General features: G+C 38.4%; 1 protein-coding gene across 4 annotated transcripts in view; it reads left to right on the forward strand.

Moving 5' to 3' along the window:
- The window catches only part of PAK3 (p21 protein (Cdc42/Rac)-activated kinase 3), a 118,411-nt gene that overhangs the window by 91,431 nt on the left and 8,270 nt on the right, over nt 1-18,710 (forward strand). For all 4 annotated transcript variants that reach the window (XM_008578052.1, XM_008578053.1, XM_008578054.1 and 1 more), the window contains 3 exons: nt 981-1,080; nt 1,610-1,806; nt 16,761-16,898. In XM_008578052.1, the coding sequence (XP_008576274.1) occupies nt 981-1,080; nt 1,610-1,806; nt 16,761-16,898 (435 nt within the window). The remainder of the gene's footprint in view (nt 1-980; nt 1,081-1,609; nt 1,807-16,760; nt 16,899-18,710) is intronic.

The following is an 18,710-nucleotide window of genomic DNA, read 5'->3' on the forward strand; positions in this document are numbered from 1 at the left end:
CTCTCACTCTGAAAGAACAATGCATTACTGTGGTCCTTCTTTCCTTCCTTCTTTCTCTCTTAGCTCCCACATATGAGTGAGCACATGTGGTATTTATCCCTCTGTACTTTGCTTGTTTCGCTCAACATAAGTTTCTACAGGTTCATCCATGTTGTTGCAAATAGGAGAATTTCATTCTTTTTTATGGCAGAGTAGTATTCCATGGTGTATATATACCACAGTTTCCTTATCCAGTCATCCATTGATGGACATTTAGGTTGGTTCCACATCTTGGCTATTTTAAACAGAGCTGCGATAAACATGGGAGTGCAGGTATCTCTGACATGATGATTTCTGTTGGCCATTTGTATGTCTCCCTTTGAAAAATGTCTATTCAACTCCTTTGCCCATTTTTTAATTGGGTCATTTATTTTTTATTGTATAATTGCTTGAGTTCTGTGTATATTCAGGATATTAGTCCCTTATCCATCTTGTAGTATTACAATACAAAGGTGTTTCCAAACAAGTACCTATAATTACTTCATAGCCTGGAAGTAGTTCCCAAACCTGGCTGTTTGTCAGATTCCTGGGTCCCATTCCAGACCTACTGAATCAAATCATACCACATACACAGAAACTTATTACATCTATATAAGACCAAACTGAATCCATATCTTCCGGATATGTAGGCCAATTTATGATTATATTACTTGGTTAGTTTGGCTGTATTAATAGTCAGTGTTACTTATCACATTATCACTCTTCGTGTCTTAGTCTGATATGGGAGCCGTCATATGTATAATGCTAAGTAACATCACTGATGTAAATGGTAAGGTGTTTTCAAAGTGGTGTTAAAGCTTTCAGTAACCTATTTCACTTGACAACATAAAATTATACCCTTGCCCAAAACTTATCTAGGAATGAAATTTAGAACTAAAAAAAAAATTCTTTGTGGTATAAATAGAACTCTTTTTTTTTTTTTTTTTTTTCTGATTCAATAGTGCCTCCAAGCTTTGGATTTCCTGCACTCAAACCAAGTGATCCATAGAGACATAAAGAGTGACAACATTCTCCTTGGGATGGACGGCTCTGTTAAATTGAGTAGGTATTTTTGTTTAGATGGTGTTTGAGAGAGAATCAGGGAATTTCTGCTCTTTTACTGTCTGTCTTGAGAAGATAACAGCAACTAAACGTGATTGATTTGAAAACAATTAGAGCCCAGTCTGAAGTAAGGAATTTCTCTAACACTGTGTTCCTGTAGATGGTGATTTGTTGGATTCAACATTTTTTCCCAGATTTTTTAGATTTAATATTTCAGAATTTCTAGTGACTTCTAGAATGGATGGATTACAAATCCCTAATGTGCAAACTGAATGATTCTGCAAGTTTGAAGGAACAGTAATGGGGAAGGAACTAGATTGGAGTCTAGTAAAAATGACATCACATTAGTCACTTATTTCAGACCCTCTTAAAATCAGGACCAACTGAGAGATCAGGTAACAAAAGGACATGAGCTAGACAATGTGGAATCTCAGTGCCTAACAAAGGAAGGTACAGCCATGTCTGAAAGCGACCTATTGTAAAAGGAAAATAATTTGGGTACATTTTAACTAACTTTTCTTCTGTGCAGCTGATTTTGGGTTCTGTGCCCAGATCACTCCTGAGCAAAGTAAACGAAGTACTATGGTGGGAACTCCCTACTGGATGGCACCTGAGGTGGTGACTCGAAAAGCTTATGGTCCGAAAGTTGATATCTGGTCTCTGGGAATTATGGCAATTGAAATGGTGGAAGGTGAACCCCCTTACCTTAATGAAAATCCACTCAGGGTAAGTCAGAAGAGAACTCAGGTGCTTCGTTCCCAGGAAAGGGGAAAGACTAAATGTCATCTCTTGTTTCCACCTAAAGTGACCAGATGAGCTCTTTCTCTTTCCTGTGACAAGTAACACAGAAACACCAAGTTATAATTTTCAAAACTACTGTGAATTTTTTAAAGTTTATTTTACAATGTCTCAACAGTTTATTTTAAAATGCTTTGATATCAGTATTTCTAGTGATGAGGGTATTTTAAATTCTTCAGTATAACTTTCTAATGTAGAAAAGGTAAGTTTTTTGTTTTTGTTTTTTTTTTAAGCTAGACGTGGGAAGAAAAGCATTTTTATCACATGCCATGGTTAAATGATCTATCTAGCAAACACTTGACACTTGCTTTATAATTACTTTAACAAAGTAAATAAATGCCTTTCTGGAACAGCTTTAATTTTTTTTTTAAATTGGATTTTCTTTTATTATCAGTAACGATTTATTGAGCAACAATAGCTAGGTGGGTATTGAATGGAACACAGAGATAGACACAGCCCCAGACTGGTGAAATCACAAACTTAATTAGACTGTCAAGTAGAAAATGAATGGAAATAGTTTGGGTTGGGTAACTCAGTTTGATCCTCACATGATCTGGTTACCTCTGCAAAGAGAACAGCTCCATTTCATACCCTGACCCTATCATCTTTAATCAGAGATGTGCTGTTGATCATGAGGGGAAAAGGCAGAGAGATATGAAAAAAATGCTTGCTCAGTGCAGAAGTGAGCCAGTTGCTATTTTGTTGTATATAGCCTAAGGGAGAGCCGCAAGCTGTGTTTTGTATCTACAAGTATAATCACATTTTGAAAAAAGGAAATATGCATAGATTCAAATTTTGCTCTCAAAACTCATGCACAGCTCTTAGTGCCAAAGGCTTCTTGCATATTGCCTGTATCATTACCACTGAGTCTGAAATTGAATTTACCTTTGGTATACAAAAAACAGTATCTTTAGTAAGCAGTTAAGTGTTTTTGCATTAAGCTTATAAAATCCATATTCAAGCCAAATATACGTGGCTTTCTATACATGTCTTTACAAACTAATTGTCTAGGTGGTTTTGCAGTTGAACACTTTGTGATTGGGAGCTGCGTTCCCCCATGTATGGCAAGGGGGACAGCCTCCTCCTGTCCCCCTCCCAATTCTTCTTTGGTACTTGGCCTCTTGTCCTAGGCCCTGCACTGATTAGAAAACAACAGATATGAGTGAGTGCCCTAATGAATGCTATGGGCTATTGCTCTGGTCTCATGAAACAATCTGGAAGTGAGATGTGCACGTTGATTAGCTGCCCGCAGGGTTGAGTGGAAAAGAAGGGGCATTTTCCCGCCATTTGTGGGTTAGCCCTCCGTAAATTTAATCAAGTCCACCCCTGACCTATGGACCAGTGCATCAGGATAATTACACAGGTTTTTCCTTATTGTTTAACCACCTTCGCCCATTAAGAAACAGCCCTGAAAGAACACATTAGGCCTCTTGTTTCCATGGATTTCCTCCTCTAAGTCTTCAGAGTTTGGAAGCACTAAATGGATTATGGCTATTTTGTTTTCTGCCTTCTAATGAGTAATTTACAACCTGCAAAATTTAAGGATTAAATAAGTGACTCTGTAAAGAAACTGGTCTCAGTAATGCATTTATTACCTTCTTTAGTTTCCCAATTACAACTGATCACACTTTAGCTAGGCTGCTAATTGTTAGAAAAAAGGAAACAAGTTTTAATCTTTATAGGCATCTTCTAACCTGGAATTAGAACTCATAATTAACAGCTTGTCTCTTAGAATCCGTAGCCTTATATCTAAACAAGTACTTGCAGATTAACAAACCACAAGATTCAGGAGGCCTACATTAAGACCAATTCAAAAGACCATCTAGTTGAATTCCACTGATAAGGATTCACTCCAACTTTGCTCATTACTCTCTGTGTATGATCAACTTCCAGTTAATCGTCAGGTACATATTCTGACCCTCTCTCTCCTAGGCACCAGGAGTGCTGTCCTCATGTTCTCTTAAAGAAAACACCATGTCTCAAGCTATTTGCTGTTATTTGGGATTTGAAAATTGTCACTGAAACCATGGCAAGATCAGAGAGAAAAAGATATAACGAGTCTGTAGGGAGCCTACATTTTCTTGGATCCTGCTAGCCAGGCCATGTGTGGGGAAATAGAAAATCATTACAGCTTTAGGAGAGGTATTAAAAAGTACTAGATCAGTCCTTCTCTCTTTAAAATCTTTCCAGTACTACCAGTCGTCCATCATTTTAGGCCTTGAGGCAGAAAAAAAGTGGAAGAAAGAAAGTGAAATAAGTGGAAGGAAGACAGAGGGGTAGAGGGTAGTTTGCTGATGTGAAAAAAAAATTGGTCCAGTAGTCAGGCAGATCTGGGTGTGTCCTGGCTTCACAACCTACAAGTTCTGCCCTTCTGCAAGGCACTTAAAATCTTTCTAAGTCTGCTTCCTATCTGTAAAATGGGGAAAATACCTATCTTGCAGAGTTAGAGTGAAAACTAAATAATGTATGTAAATCACCTAGCACAGTGTCTAGCTCTAAAAAATTTATATATGAATAGAAAAAAAAAAAGGATGCTTAGAGTGCTTTTTACCCACTCATGAAGGGAAATTGGAATCACCACTCCCCCAAGAACCTCCCCTGCTCTCTGGAGGCACTCACACCTTTTCCAAGACTAGAATGTTCTGCACAGTTCATTTCAGTTACCATGAACAGGTAACGCTGAACAGGAGAGGTTTGAGGTGAAATCTGGGGCTATACATTTCAAGGTTGTTTGCATTTCACTGTGGCTTTTTTGCCTTTGTTGCATCAGTTCCAACTGAGCAAACCCTCTGTGAATATTGCCTATTAACATATTGTTGTTGCGAGGAGTTAGCTACTTTTTCCCCCTAGTTATAAAGTGGTTGGGATTTTTAAAATGTAAATTGCTCTGTACTAATTGACCTAATTTGCTCATAAAATGACTTTTAAAGGTCAGAGAGTTATTAACTGTACTGATGTTATGAGGTTGGTACCCTTCCAGAGACACAGAGGAGACAAACTTCTTACCGTCCCCCACTGCCTGAAGTCTTTACACTCAAAATAATTGGCCTTGGACATGTTGTTCTGTGACCCATGGACATTTTTAATGGAGCCCACAGCAATAGAGTGTCTTGTTTCTTCTATTTGCCAAAGTGACTGGAGTTAAAATCGAACTTTTCCTGTGGTTGTGCATATCAAATGTTGGTGCTGATCGCCTCAAGTTTTTTATTAATTGAAGATAGATTTTTTAAAGCCTGTGATTATGACGACCTGATTCTAAATAAAGAGGCACAGTCATTTCAAAACAAAACTTCAGTTTATTTTGTTTCTTAGCTCCATGAGAGTGCCTCTTCATTAACTTTGCATTCACATATAATGGGGCCAATTCTTATCAACATGTTTTGATGGAATTTGGTATTTGTAAAATGTCTCAGTGACATCCACTTGAAGTCCCTACTAGACCCTTTGTAACCCTTTTTTTTAATGTGTAATTTTCCAGACTTTTATCCAAGTTGAAGTGAACTCTGTGTTCTCTTTCTACTCTTGGTTTAAGCATTTATGAAGCTGTATCAAACATTGGACCACTGGAAGACAGTTATTGGTATCAATCAATATGCAATCAGTACATGGCATAGTATGAGAACCACAGATCCTATTCCAGTGCTTCTCCTCCTTGAGTGCACATTGGAATCATCTCCACAGATGATTACAGTGGTACCAGATTCCCATCCCCAGGGAAAAATGGTAACTGGGACTAGACCCAATACAAACTCTGTGATAAGCCCTTTGTAGAACACTGTCCAGACTGAAAAACAGTTCTTCATCAGCCCTCTTCAAGCATGGTTGTTCAACCAGAAAAGAATACATTATTGTTCTCCCCACATTTCTTTATTTTGTCTTAAAAATTTCATGTAACGCTGTCAAAGCCTAGTTGAAATCCTGACACACTCTATGTCATTCTGATTTACCAGTCCGGTAATACTATCAAAAAAGAAATAACATTAGTTTAGCATATACCTCCATGGTATGCCATTTTCTTTTTCAATTTTGCTTCTCCTGAAAATAGAATTCATTGTTAAAATGTGCTAGCTGCTGACTGAATACCTAGCACATATTGGTGCATAATAAAGCTGTCAGCCTGACTAATCATGATTACGAGTACACTACTTGTATGGCCAGGGGGAAATCTAAATTCAGACCTGTTGTCTACACTAGGAGGCTTTCTACTCCCCCTTTTCCCACACTTAAAGTACTACACAACTGTTAGTTATTCTTACTTTTTATTATAGGAACAGGGAAGTTCTAGTTAATTCATATGTCTAGGGAAGAGAGTTAAGCAGAGTAAAAGAATCTCTAGCAACTGAAAAACAGCAACTTAGGGCCAAACTGCTTCTAGCTTCCTCCAACCACTGGAACCTGTACTGTGGATTGGAATGTCTGGGTTTGATGGCGTGTGCTCATTTGGAATTAAAGTCAGACATAAACTTCCTGAGCACCAGAGAAGCAAGCATACTTTGCTAGCACTCAGTCAATATTGTTTTGAATATATTTCAGGAAGAGCTGGGAGCATTCCCTTATTTTTTCCATAAGCCACTATGGAACAGCAAGGTTTATTGATGGTTTGTTGATACTCCTACTTTGAGGGCAAACCTATTCCTAAAAGGGGGGTGGTGAGTTGGGATAACTACAACTAAAATAATTATAAAACAGTAACAGCGTTTCTTTTTAATCTGAAAAAAATATTGGCTGTCAAAAGATAGCTCTTAAGAATCATTGGTTGTCAGGAATTCAGCATAGGAAAATGGGACTTAGCCATAGGAAAGCTGCAAGTCTCATTTAGATTGTAATTCAGAAGCAGACAGCTCAAACTGGTGAGTTATGACCCAGAAGACAGCCACAGTAGAAATTGATTCCGCAGCAAACTAAAATCCAAGAGACTCTGACCAGGCGAAGAGGGGGGAAATAAAGTTTTAAAATGTGGTGACTGAGAACCCAGTGTTGGCCAAGACTAATATTCCCTTATCTTACCATTATTATCTTATCATTCCTCAGAGTCCTTACTGCATGGCTTGGGAATAAGTTAAGGATGCATATGCCTATTGCCCTAATAGGTACCATACCTATAACTTAGCATTTAAGTTTCTTGAAATCAAAGTTCATTCTAAAGAGACAAATCATGGAAAGTGATGATGGGCATTTGCCCACTAAAATACCCCCTCACGTGTTTTATCCTAAGGCTTTTGAAATCTGCATTTTTGCCAATGAAAAATGACTTTATCAAGAAAATCAGAGTTTTCTTTATAATTAAGATCATTTATGACCTTTGTCATCATTTTGATCTATACCTTTTCCAACCTGGTTGCAACATCATTTTAGAAAATCCTTTGCATTCTGATGAAATGATACTCTGAGATATCTTAGTTATAAGCCTCCCAGCAGAGAAAAAAGTTAAATTGGTTAGGCAATCTTAGCTGTGTAGCTGGGAGAGCCAGAGTTCTAACATTATTCCAAGAATCAAGCTGGCCTTTTTTGCTGTAGTGTTCTCTCTCTCTCTCTCTCTCTCTCTCCCCCCCCCCTCCTCTCTCTGCTCTCTCTCCTCTCTCTCCCGCAAATTAATTTCCCCCTTTAAGTAAATCTCATGTGATAGCCAAATACAGGAAACAAATTAAAGAGGAACTATTCTAGTGGAACCAAGAGCCCTACCCAGGTGACTTCCCCCTAGGCCACTTCGATAGACAAAAAATCTCCACAGAACTCTAGGGCTCTCCCCATCTCCCTCAGCTGCTCTGCAACATCATCATAAAATGTAAATATAAATATAAATATATAAACTTAAAAGTTAAATAAATAAATAAATAAATTGTGGGCCCCTTTCTCTGATTCTGTGTGCTTTGGCTGTGAATAGGTTACAGCTTTTCCTTACTCCACCAAAGGGGCCATGTTTTGAGTGTGTGCTGTCTTTAGGAATGCTTCCAGAGAAGTGATCTTCAGAAGGCAGCTTAAAGACCCCTCTCTCATTACCTCCTAACTAAATCTGTATGCCAAAGAGTGGAAAGATCCTCCTTTTCCTACTAAGCGAAGACACTTGATCATGATATGAAACATGCTGTGTGACTTGGTAATTTTGGGGAGAAGCCAGTGAAGAGCACTACAGGGATAAAGCTGTTGCAGGGACAAATGGTCTACACTCTGGGGTGTAATAAAAAGAATTGTATGTTATTGTGTACAAAGCTGTTCAGCTAATGAACTGCATGTAAAACAGGAGAGTTGAAATCAGTTTATGTGAGCAATAATGCATGTTTCACAGATCAAATCTTAGTCAGGCTGTTTTGATCCTAATGTAGTAATTTGAAAAAGCCCCAAAAGAATCAGGGAATTAGTCCCTTCCTGCTCTAATATTCTGAAATGCAACATGAAAAAATGTATAATGTTAAATGGTACCTTAGAACTAGATATAAGGTGTGAGTTGAAGAGAAAATGAGAGGGGAGGAAGTCAATATGCCAAATATAGATGATGATTGGAGAAGTTTGTGTGAAAAGGACCCAGTCGTGGAATGGGACCTAGGATCCAGGTTCCCTAGATGTCACAGATTTTCTAGACTTTATCTTTATTTCTCTTCCTCTTCATTCCACCAGGTACCTTCTCTCCCATTGTCCTTTGGCCCCTGTCCTTGTCCTACTTTCTTCTGCTCCCTCTGCTTCTCGAAGCTTCTCTCCTCTGCCTCCTGCACCAATTTGCTTTCCTTCCTTTCCTATGTCTATGCCTACCCCCACCCACTTCCAAATCCCCTATAGTTCCAAACCTAGGGTACTGCTTGGGCTGCCCAGGGTTGCTTCATGAGCATAAGTAGCCTGCTCCATACTAGTATTTCTTAACAAGCAGTATTAATCCTGAGAGATCAGAATGAGCAGATGCATAGAGTCATGTAGTATTTACATTATGGCATTGGTCAGTCCTTTGTGCTTAAAATGAGCATGATAAAGCTAGGCTAACACCTAATCAATTAGAACTACTTAATTACCTTTTACTATCAACCTGTAAGGGGATAGATTTATAGTAGGGTCATATTCAACGGCTTTTTAAGGATTAAACAACAAAATAACAACAACAAAGGCCTCCCATAATTTGGTGAGAGATGAGAACTTCTATGCAAGACAAGTAGGGAGCTAAATTAGACCACATTGCTTATTCGGCCATCACACTGGACTGTTGAGTTGAGTAAATCAAAGTATGGAATACAATATTTGTTATAATATAGTGATTTCTTTTTGCAGATTTGGCCTTATTCACTCTCTCCTTAGAAAGAAAGAAATGTTGGGGCCTTTCATGAAATCCGTAAACACATCAGAGGTAGCAATACACTCTAGCCTTTAACCTCTGAAATCCCAGGTCATGAGTAAACTAAGACATAAGATGTTAAGTCACTAATTGCCAAATCTCTCTCATAAAACACTCAAACTTAGGTGAAAATTCTAAAATGAGAAAGGAACCAGGATAGCAGAAGGTTGCAGGCAAACTGCATTATAAACCCTCAACATATACATATACATTTATGTGTTTATATATATATATATATATATATATATATACACATACACAGAGAGAGAGAGAGAGAGAGAGAGAGAGAGAGAGAGAGAGAGAGAGAGAGAGTGGGTGCCTGTCCTTTGTTTCCCATTTCCAAGCAGGTGGAGAATGGTTGACCTCTGCAGAGGTAGAGGTGGATCAAGTAAGCCAGTTGCTCATGCGCAATGTGCCTCATTTCTTAAAGAGCCCTTGTCTGCCTCTGCTAGGAGAACTCCTACCCCAGAGACTGGGAACAGTGAGAGGTGGTATCGTGTAGTGGTCCAGAGCATGGACTCTGGACTCATGCTCTCTGTATTCAATAATGATACTCCCATTGTATGACAGTGGGCAAGTTATTATTCTTAACCCCACAGGCCTCAGTTTCTTTATCTGTCAAGTGGGTATCATAATAGAGTCTATCTCACGGGGTTGTTGTGGGGATTATAGGAGCTAATAGTAATTATTCAATACATGGTATGTATTAATACTTCTCATGGACATAATATTTATACCTATATGGAGATATAGATGAATAGCCCTCTTGCTTTCATAGTTCAGTTACATTGTATGTTAAATAGATTTTTTAAAGCTAGGCTGGGAGCCCACTTACCACATATAACATGATTTCCATGGGAAAATGTGTTTTGAGTCCCAAATATTCAGCTTACAAAGAAATTTTTGTACCACACCCCATCCTCTTTGTAAAGTGAGTCTTTATATTGGTGCCGAGGCCTCTGATGGTTGCTAATATATTTCCATGTAAGTTCCTTGGTTGGTTTTCTAATGTCTTAACCTAAACTTTATAAACTGCTGTGATGAACTGAAGTCACAAACTAAAGCTTTTTAATTAAATGGTTAGTCTGGCTGCAAAACTGCCTTAATGAAAATTTATTGGGTACATATGGATTGGTTTGGGACTTCTTTGGAGAAATGTGGTAACTTCTATGATGACTGCTTTGATCTTTTTAACTGAGGAAATTGCCAATAAGGTAAATTGAATGATTCCTTCGACTGAGTAAAATCGTTTTCTCTTAGTACTTAGGTAAATTCAGTCGCACATCAGGGTCAGTGAAAACTTCGATGTTTGCATGTTACTGCCAAGATATTTAGAGTTATTATGAGGGTTTCTAAAACATCAGAAACTTCTAGGTAATGTGTATATCACAATGAAGAAAACCACCATTTTTTTGGCCAAAGGTTGTGTTTCTTCTTTTATTTTTAATTGACATGTATTGATTGTACATAATTATGGGACACAGAGTTATATTTCAATACATATATACAATGTGTGTTGTATTTTTAACATTATAAATAAGCTCAATAGGTCATGAGGCCTATATTGCCTCATTTAGGAATAAAACAGACCTTGTCTAATGATCTAACAGATTAATCAAGAGCACCTTCTCTGTTGGAATCAGCCAGATAAGATAAGTTTTTGAACTATGTTTCAAATTCCAGAGAGCACTGTTTTCTCCCCTTTCTCTCTGGATTTGTCTGCATCAGACAGATATGGTCATCTTTTTCTAGTTTTCTCTCCCTTTAATGGTATCTCTTTGTGTATACTGCTCATGGAGCTCTCTTCCTTGTCCAGCACTGAGCAATGAGTAGTCAGAAGTTACCACACCTCAGGCCTGCTCAACTCAGAAAAGGTGCTTTTTTCATTCTCTGTGTATCTTTTTATATTGTCAGTAGGTTACTTTAAGTTCTGAGCTTTAATACTTTGTATATCAATCATTCTCTCATATTCCCAATTCAATTAAATTTATACATTTTGATTCTCATTTCATTCAGCATCAAAAACATTTATTGAGCACCTATTTTGACCAAATTGCCACAAAATTTGGAGGTGATCATGACACAGTTCCTACTTTCCATGGACTCACAGTCCAGTAGGGAAGACAGACCTGTAAGCAAGTAAGGAGTATTCGAAATATATGTGAAATAGACATATGAACAAAGGGCTATGGGAGCTCAAAGGAGGGAATGGCTAACTCTATCTACAAGGTGACCAACTATTTCAATTTGCTTGGGATGGAGGGACACAAGACCTTCAGTGCTAAAACTCAGGACAGTCTCCAGAAAACCAAGGTGGTTGGTTACCATATGTGGGGAAAAATAGAATAGTTTAGTCAGGCTCCCTCGACTCAGGTCTGGTTGGGGGTCGAGCAGCACATTTCCTGTAAACAAGTTGTGTGTGGGTGGAGCTAGTGCACATGTGCACCAATATATCTTTTTAGTTTTGTTGCTATTGTGTCTTCTTAAGTTTGTGAAGCAGAGCTGGCCAGCAAAGCTCGCGTCTAAAAATAGAGCATGTTTACTCTGCTGACAGCTGCTCAGTTTTTCTTTGGACTTTGCTGTAGCAGTTGAAGTTCTGAGTTTCTCTGTGTATTGCCTAGCTCCTAGACATGTGTGTGCTGAATAAAGACTATTCCTTCTTCAACCAAGGCTCCAAGGACCTTTTTGCCGGTTACCTAGCTCAGAAACCTGCATGTGAAGGGTTTGTGAATGGGCTCCAGGTGTCTGTAATCTCCAGACCCAGCTCTAGCTCTACACCATATCTACCTGGAAGAGACAGAGAAGACTTTAAAGGAGAGATGCCATTTGAACTACAGCTTGAAAGCAAGTAGCAGTTTACCAGGCGCATAGAGAGATGAGGAACAGCCTCATAATAACATTTTAGGCAGCTATGAAAGAGCATTTCCTATTCAGAGAATAATGAACAAATTGGTGTGAATAGTGTGAGAGCTTTGGCTAGTGTGCATGGGGGTGGGAGCGGGGGAGGGGAGAAGGGCCCTAGGGTGAGAAGAGAACAGATGACAGCTGGGAAGGTGGGCAGGGGCCAAATCATGGAGGACCTTATATGCCATATTAAGTAATTTTTACTATGTCCTGTAGACCAGTGGTTTTCAAATAACTATAGTGATCCCCTGGTTCCAAGGAAACCTTGCTTGAAAGCATAAATAAATAGAGGGGAAAAAGTAAAATTCCTCTGATTGAAACAGATACATGTGGGGGGGGTGGTATGGTCCTAGAATATCTGCTCTTATCTCTCTCTACCTTCTCTTTTCCCTCTTAGCTTCTCTTGAGAGGAATTTTGGTGAGCACAGTTTGAAAACCACATGGGAAGCCACCAAAAATTTTAAAGCAGAGAAGTGAATGACATGATGAGATAAGATTGTTAAGGAAAATGGACTGAAGAATAAAAAGGCTTGAGTAAGGAAAAACAATTAGGAGGCTATTGTAATGTCTGAAAGAAGCCCAACTTTAAGCAAAGACAGTGAGGATAGAGAGAAGTGAATGAGTATGAGAGACATCTCTAAAGGTTGCATGAACAGAACCTGGTAGACTGATTATAGTGAGAATGGGAGGAAGAGAGGATGAGTCTGTGGTTTATTATGTTAGAAACAACCAACTATATGGGAAATCTGTAGCCTAATTTCTAATAGCCAGCTCATTTTCTTTGCATTTTCACTAACTCAGATAAAACTAACATGTGATCACTCATGCCTAGATACATTTTCTCAATCTTTCTTCATCTAAGACTTGACTTTTCTAGTAAAACCCTTTTTGCTGTGATTGTTGTTGTGGCTACAACTGTATTTGTCTCTCAGCAGGGCAGTGGGTAGCAATTTTCTTTTTTACTAAAATAGTCCCCTAGATTACACACAGGATGTATTCCAAAAGTTCATTTTTAAGTTAATTATTTGGAACTCAGAGTGCATTTTCCCATAGAAGCAGCATTATACATAGTGATTAGGTTCCCAGGCCAGTCCACAAAGGCCAGTTTAGCCCATGATATAACTGTGTGTGGATTTTTGCAATGGAAATTAGTTGGAAATAATACTGTTGCAATTAAACTGAAAACAATGCTTGAAAAAGAAATACTGTGGGTTTTTGTTTCCCTCAAAGGGTACCACTTGATGAAAAGCAGGTTTAATCCTAGGAAGACAAAGAGAAATAGATGAGGGTTTCTGTGTAAATTGGACACCACAGCTTTTCAAATTTATTTTTTAAATAATATTTGGAGGTTTTTTAAAAATAATAAAAGTAATTGTGTTCATTGTAGAAAATTTGGAAAATTAAAAAATATATTTAAAAAATTAAGTCACCAATAATCCATCCAGAGAGAACTACTGTTAATGTGTTGTCTTTCAACCTTTTTCTTAGAACAATTATTTTTTTAATCGGTCAGACAATAGTACAGTATTAGTACATGTATTTTTTAATCAGTCAAACAAAAAAATGGTGCATCCATTTGATGAAGTATTATGCAGCCCTTAAAATGATATTTTTAAAAATTTCTTAAATATAAAAAAAAATTATGATATAGTGTTGAATAAAAGGCAACCTTGCATTTGAACCTAGATTAGGGATGAGGGAGTACAAACAGATTAACACTAACCAAACAGGGAGAGTCAGCTCTTAGGCTATCAACAAAGACTCCCTACCATCAGTCCATTCCCCAACAAAAACTACAGTTAGGCTTTTTGTAGTTCTGAAGAGTTCTTTGAAGTGCTGTAGAAGTTTGTAGCACTGGCTCATTACTTCCGATTTTCCTTCAAATTACAGGCTCTCTTATCCCTGGATGCACTGTATCACTAGTTACTCAGGTTTAACAACTATGATTAAGGTCATTTTTTTTTTTTTTGATTCATACATGGAATAGAAAGAGGGGCACGCATTTCCTGAGGTCATTAGGCGTGGATTGAAGAGAAATGAGAAAATGTATATTCACTTATAAGGAAGAAGATTGGATGGAGTAGAATGGATTGAGCTAAGAATGGTGAAGGAAAATGAGAAAATGAAATAGTACAACATGCATACAGACCTAAGGAGAGTGAAAGACCTAGGGAAAGGGAGAAAATAGAGGTGTTTGTTTAAGACTGGCCTTGGCTACAGAGCTGAAAAAGCAAGAACAATGAGTCTGGGGGAGTTGTAGCCAGCTGAAATAAGCAAGTTTTAGGAGGCAGCAAATGTAATTTGCAGCCAACTTACTTTCTTTTCATAAGGGAAAAGAGATGGTTTGCAAGGACAGGTGCTTCAAGCACTAATAATGCAAGAACTAAAACACTCTGTTTGAACTTAATATAGTCTCTGTGATTTTTGCACCACTTGATTTTAGCCCAGTCAGTGATTTTTTTTTTTTTTTTTTTTTTTTTCGGCCATCCCTGTATAGGATCCGAACCCGCGGCCTGGGCGCTATCAGCGCTGCGCTTGTGAGCCACAGGGCCAGCCCCAGTCACTGATTTCTTAAAAGCAGTTGGTGCATCCCTTTTCCACCACACCTCCTTTTAATCAAGATTGGATTTGCCACTGACTTTTATTTTGGCGTGGAAGTCCCAATAGCTGCCACCTATATTTGCTGTTTATCAGTAAAGGAATTGAAAATTACCAAGCAATGAGAGGTGGGGGAAAGTAAGGTGTTCCTTTGGAGGGAGGTGTACTTACATGTGGGTGTAAGTTTCCTTACACACTGTAGAAGCATATGGCATTGCAATTCTCACACATCGCTATGCAAGAGAATCTCCTATGAAATTCTGTGGCTTAATGATGAAGAGATTCTAAGTTATTAAGTCTGGAGTGGGCTGCAGGTCTTTGGCCAGTGGTTCTCAACACTGGCTGCAAATTGGAATCACCTGGAGAGCTTAAAAATACTGGCGTCTGGTTTCCGCTCCCAGAGATTTTTACTAAATTGAGGATCTTTAAAAATCTTTCCAGGTGATTCTAATATACAGACAACTCTGGGAACCTCTAGTTTATCCCATTGCTTAATTACCTGGGTGGATCAAACCAGTTCTTAAAGTTTGGCCCTGGAACCAGAAGCTTCAGCTTGAACAGGGCACTTGTTAGAATGCAAATTCTTGGGCCCCTCCCCAGATTTACTGAATCAGAAACTCTGGGAGTGGCCTAAGACCCTGTGTTTTAACGAGCCCTCTAGATGATTCTGGTGCACACTATAAGTTGACAGCCTCTAGATTAAACAGTCCTCACGGACCCTTTCTTTAGTACATCTGTGAGAGTTGCTGGGAAGAAGACATGTCCTCACCAACTGATGAAGACTTTGATAGAAATACTTGTAATGATAATATTAACGCCATGGTGTGGAAAGGGGATGATAATTTGCTGCAAAGCCCAAGCAAGTTCAGGAGGGAGCATGTCTTCATAAGAGTTAGGGGGTTGGTCGCATGTGCAGGCATGACCCTTGTGGCAGAACATGCAGGCAAACTCCTACTTATCCTTGAAGAACCTGTTCAAATGCCAGCCTTATCTGTGAAGCTTTCTCTGAACTCTGGTGTAAACTGCTTCATGTTTGCATTTACTCAGCACTTGCTATGTTCCTCTATTAGTTTTTATCTCACTGTATTATAGCTCTCTATAAATCTCTCTCCTTCACTAAATTAGGTGATCTCTAAAAGGAAGATCGCTATCTTATTCATTGCTAGTGTCTAATACAATACAATGTACACACTGAATGCTCTAGAATTATTTGCTTAGGAAGTCATTAGTAATGGCCAACTTTTTTTGGCTATCACAAACCTTCAAAAAATGTGTTTATCTTTGTGTATTAATCATGGTTTAGGGTTCAATTCTCTGCCTTGAAGGCTAAGAACCTTGATTCTGTCAGCACACCATGAGTTGATGTCTCTCTGTGGCAGCCTTACATAACAAAGATCTCAGAAATGTATATACAGTTATTAGCAACTTATTATTTTGCAGGACTACCAAATCAACTTTTCTCATATATCCTCTCATTATAGGTAGACCTTCATAGGAAATCTAATTAAATCAATAGGTATACAGCTGCTACAGTCACTGCCATCTTCTGTACTTCTCTAATTCTATAAGCTACTGTCTTCATCCCATGTCTACTCACAAATAGTCTTCAAACAAAATAAGCACTTACTAAATTACAATCACCTTTCCATTGTGCCTTCCTGAAGTTGTACTCAAGTCAACATGATTGGATGTATGTATGTTCCCCATCTCTTTAGAATCACAGATTTACAGGCAGTCCCTTGGTTTAATTTCCTAGGTGGTTAATCACACATTCATTATATATGGATTTTTACTGGCTCAAGTCTCAGAGGACAACTTTATAACCTTACTTCCAAGTTTAGTTTTTTTGGGGAGGATGGAACACCTCACTGTTACCTAAGTTACTGCCAACGAATAATTTCTAAATGTTATAGAAATTTTGAAATATGTCAGTGTCATTCTTCTAAAGTGGAATTTTTAAGACCCAAAGGGTAAACCAGAAGAAACTGGATTTGTGCCTTCTGTGCCAACCCACTATCCTAATGTGTATATGTTGAATGTATTTTTCTCATTTTTTTTATAGGCATTATATCTGATAGCCACTAATGGAACCCCAGAGCTCCAGAATCCCGAGAGACTGTCAGCTGTATTCCGTGACTTTTTAAATCGCTGTCTTGAGATGGATGTGGATAGGCGAGGATCTGCCAAGGAGCTTTTGCAGGTGAAAATAAAATAGGACAATTACAAAAAAGAGTCATTAGATTGAGCTTTTCCATCTCAATGTTTGACAGTAAGAGAGCTCTGTCAAGAGATGTCTAGTTAGAGTTAGGCTATTACCGTTTGATTTTAGACCACAGGCATGTAAGTATAGCATGCATATAATACATGATTGAAATGTTGCCTTTCTTCTGAGAAGTTGGCAGTTTAATCTATCAGTCTGTTTTGTTCTTCCTGGAGTCTTATTTTGCAAGGAAAAAAAAAAAAAAACAATGTGACCCTCTGGTGTTGCTGTTTTATTCTAAACTTTACTTGTGCCCCTGGATGTTGTATGCAGGTGCTCTTGGCCGGAGGTAATTCTCTACATAACTATGCAATTATTTCCGTGGCATTTGCTACTGTAATGCTTTACTGGTCAAAGCCCCTTTGCTTGTGATGCCAAATTGGCAGGCACCTGCTTGCCTGGGTGAGTACCATCCAGTGGTGAGTGCCTCTGTAACCATTTGTCCTTTTCATGGCTCTCAGGGATTAGTATATATGATGATAATTAGTAACTATTATGTACCAAATTCTTTACATACATTATCTCATTTAATTCTTACAATAACTCTATAGGGTAGGTGTTAATATCCAATTTTACAGAGGTGGAAATTGAGGCTCACACAGCTCTTGAATGGAAGGGCTGGGTTTTGAGCACTGAATTGCCCGACTTTCCACCACACATCACACACAAACCAATTTAGATTTTAAAAATCTATTTATTTGATAAAGTAGCACACGCCCAGGATTACACACATAATTTCACTGCAGGGGACTGTTCCTCAGAGACATGTATCAAGATCTGTAACATCTCAGAATAATGACTGCTTATTCTCTCTGTGACTTTGAACATGTAAGCCAGTTTTAAAAAGGTGCAACACTTGGCTATACAGAGTGTTAACCACAGATTCAGTCTGTTCCAGACCAACCTCTCAAAGAAAAATCAGTTCCTGTTGCTTCGAACTCCCTTTAGAGAGAGAGAGAGTTACACCCAGGCAAAAAATATCCCACCCCAACCCAAATCACACCTGGGATAAACCTATTTGGAGGAATTGAAGAAGCTACACCTTCTCTTTTCTGCTACCTGTGAGCATTTCACAGGTTGTCATAGGGCCCTAAAATGTCAAATCTGGAATGACCCTTTGTTATTCCTCTAATTAATCCAGCCTCAGATTTGAGATGAAAAACGTGAACGTTTGAGCGCTTCACCTACACAACTTTTCGCTTCTCCCACCACCCCATATATACTTCCTGATACACATTCCTGTTATGACTTCTTCCAAGGTTGAGTGAAGATTGAGTTTCTTTTAATGTAGCTGTACAGCTAAGTAGATTATTGAATCAATTATTTAGTTAATTCGTTCCCCAACAATGCTTTTATGTGAACCAGTCAAATAACTGATGCAAAACTATATTTTGAGTCTAAATTGAATAGTTTGTTTGTTGCATCTTTTCATTTTGTGCATGTAAGCAATGACCTGTATATCTCCTTAAGTCCATATAACTCCATTTTCTGACTCTAGCCTATCATTGCCCACTTAGTGGTTATAAAAAAGAGAGATGCATGATGTTTACACCACTGGAAGGCTGGAGAAAAGACACAGGGCTTGAATATTTGTGTGCCTTTCTGTATGGCCTAAGTCAATTCTCTTTCCATCAGTTGATATTTATTGAGCAACTTCAGTTTGCAAAGAATAAATGCTGTGGGTGATACAAACCTGTTAAAGGCACGATTCCTATTCTTAAGAAGTTCACATATCCTTGGGTACATGAAAAG

This window comes from Galeopterus variegatus, unplaced genomic scaffold, assembly GCF_000696425.1.
Source record: "Galeopterus variegatus unplaced genomic scaffold, G_variegatus-3.0.2 Scaffold1625, whole genome shotgun sequence".
In the NCBI taxonomy this organism is placed as follows: Eukaryota; Metazoa; Chordata; class Mammalia; order Dermoptera; family Cynocephalidae; genus Galeopterus; species Galeopterus variegatus.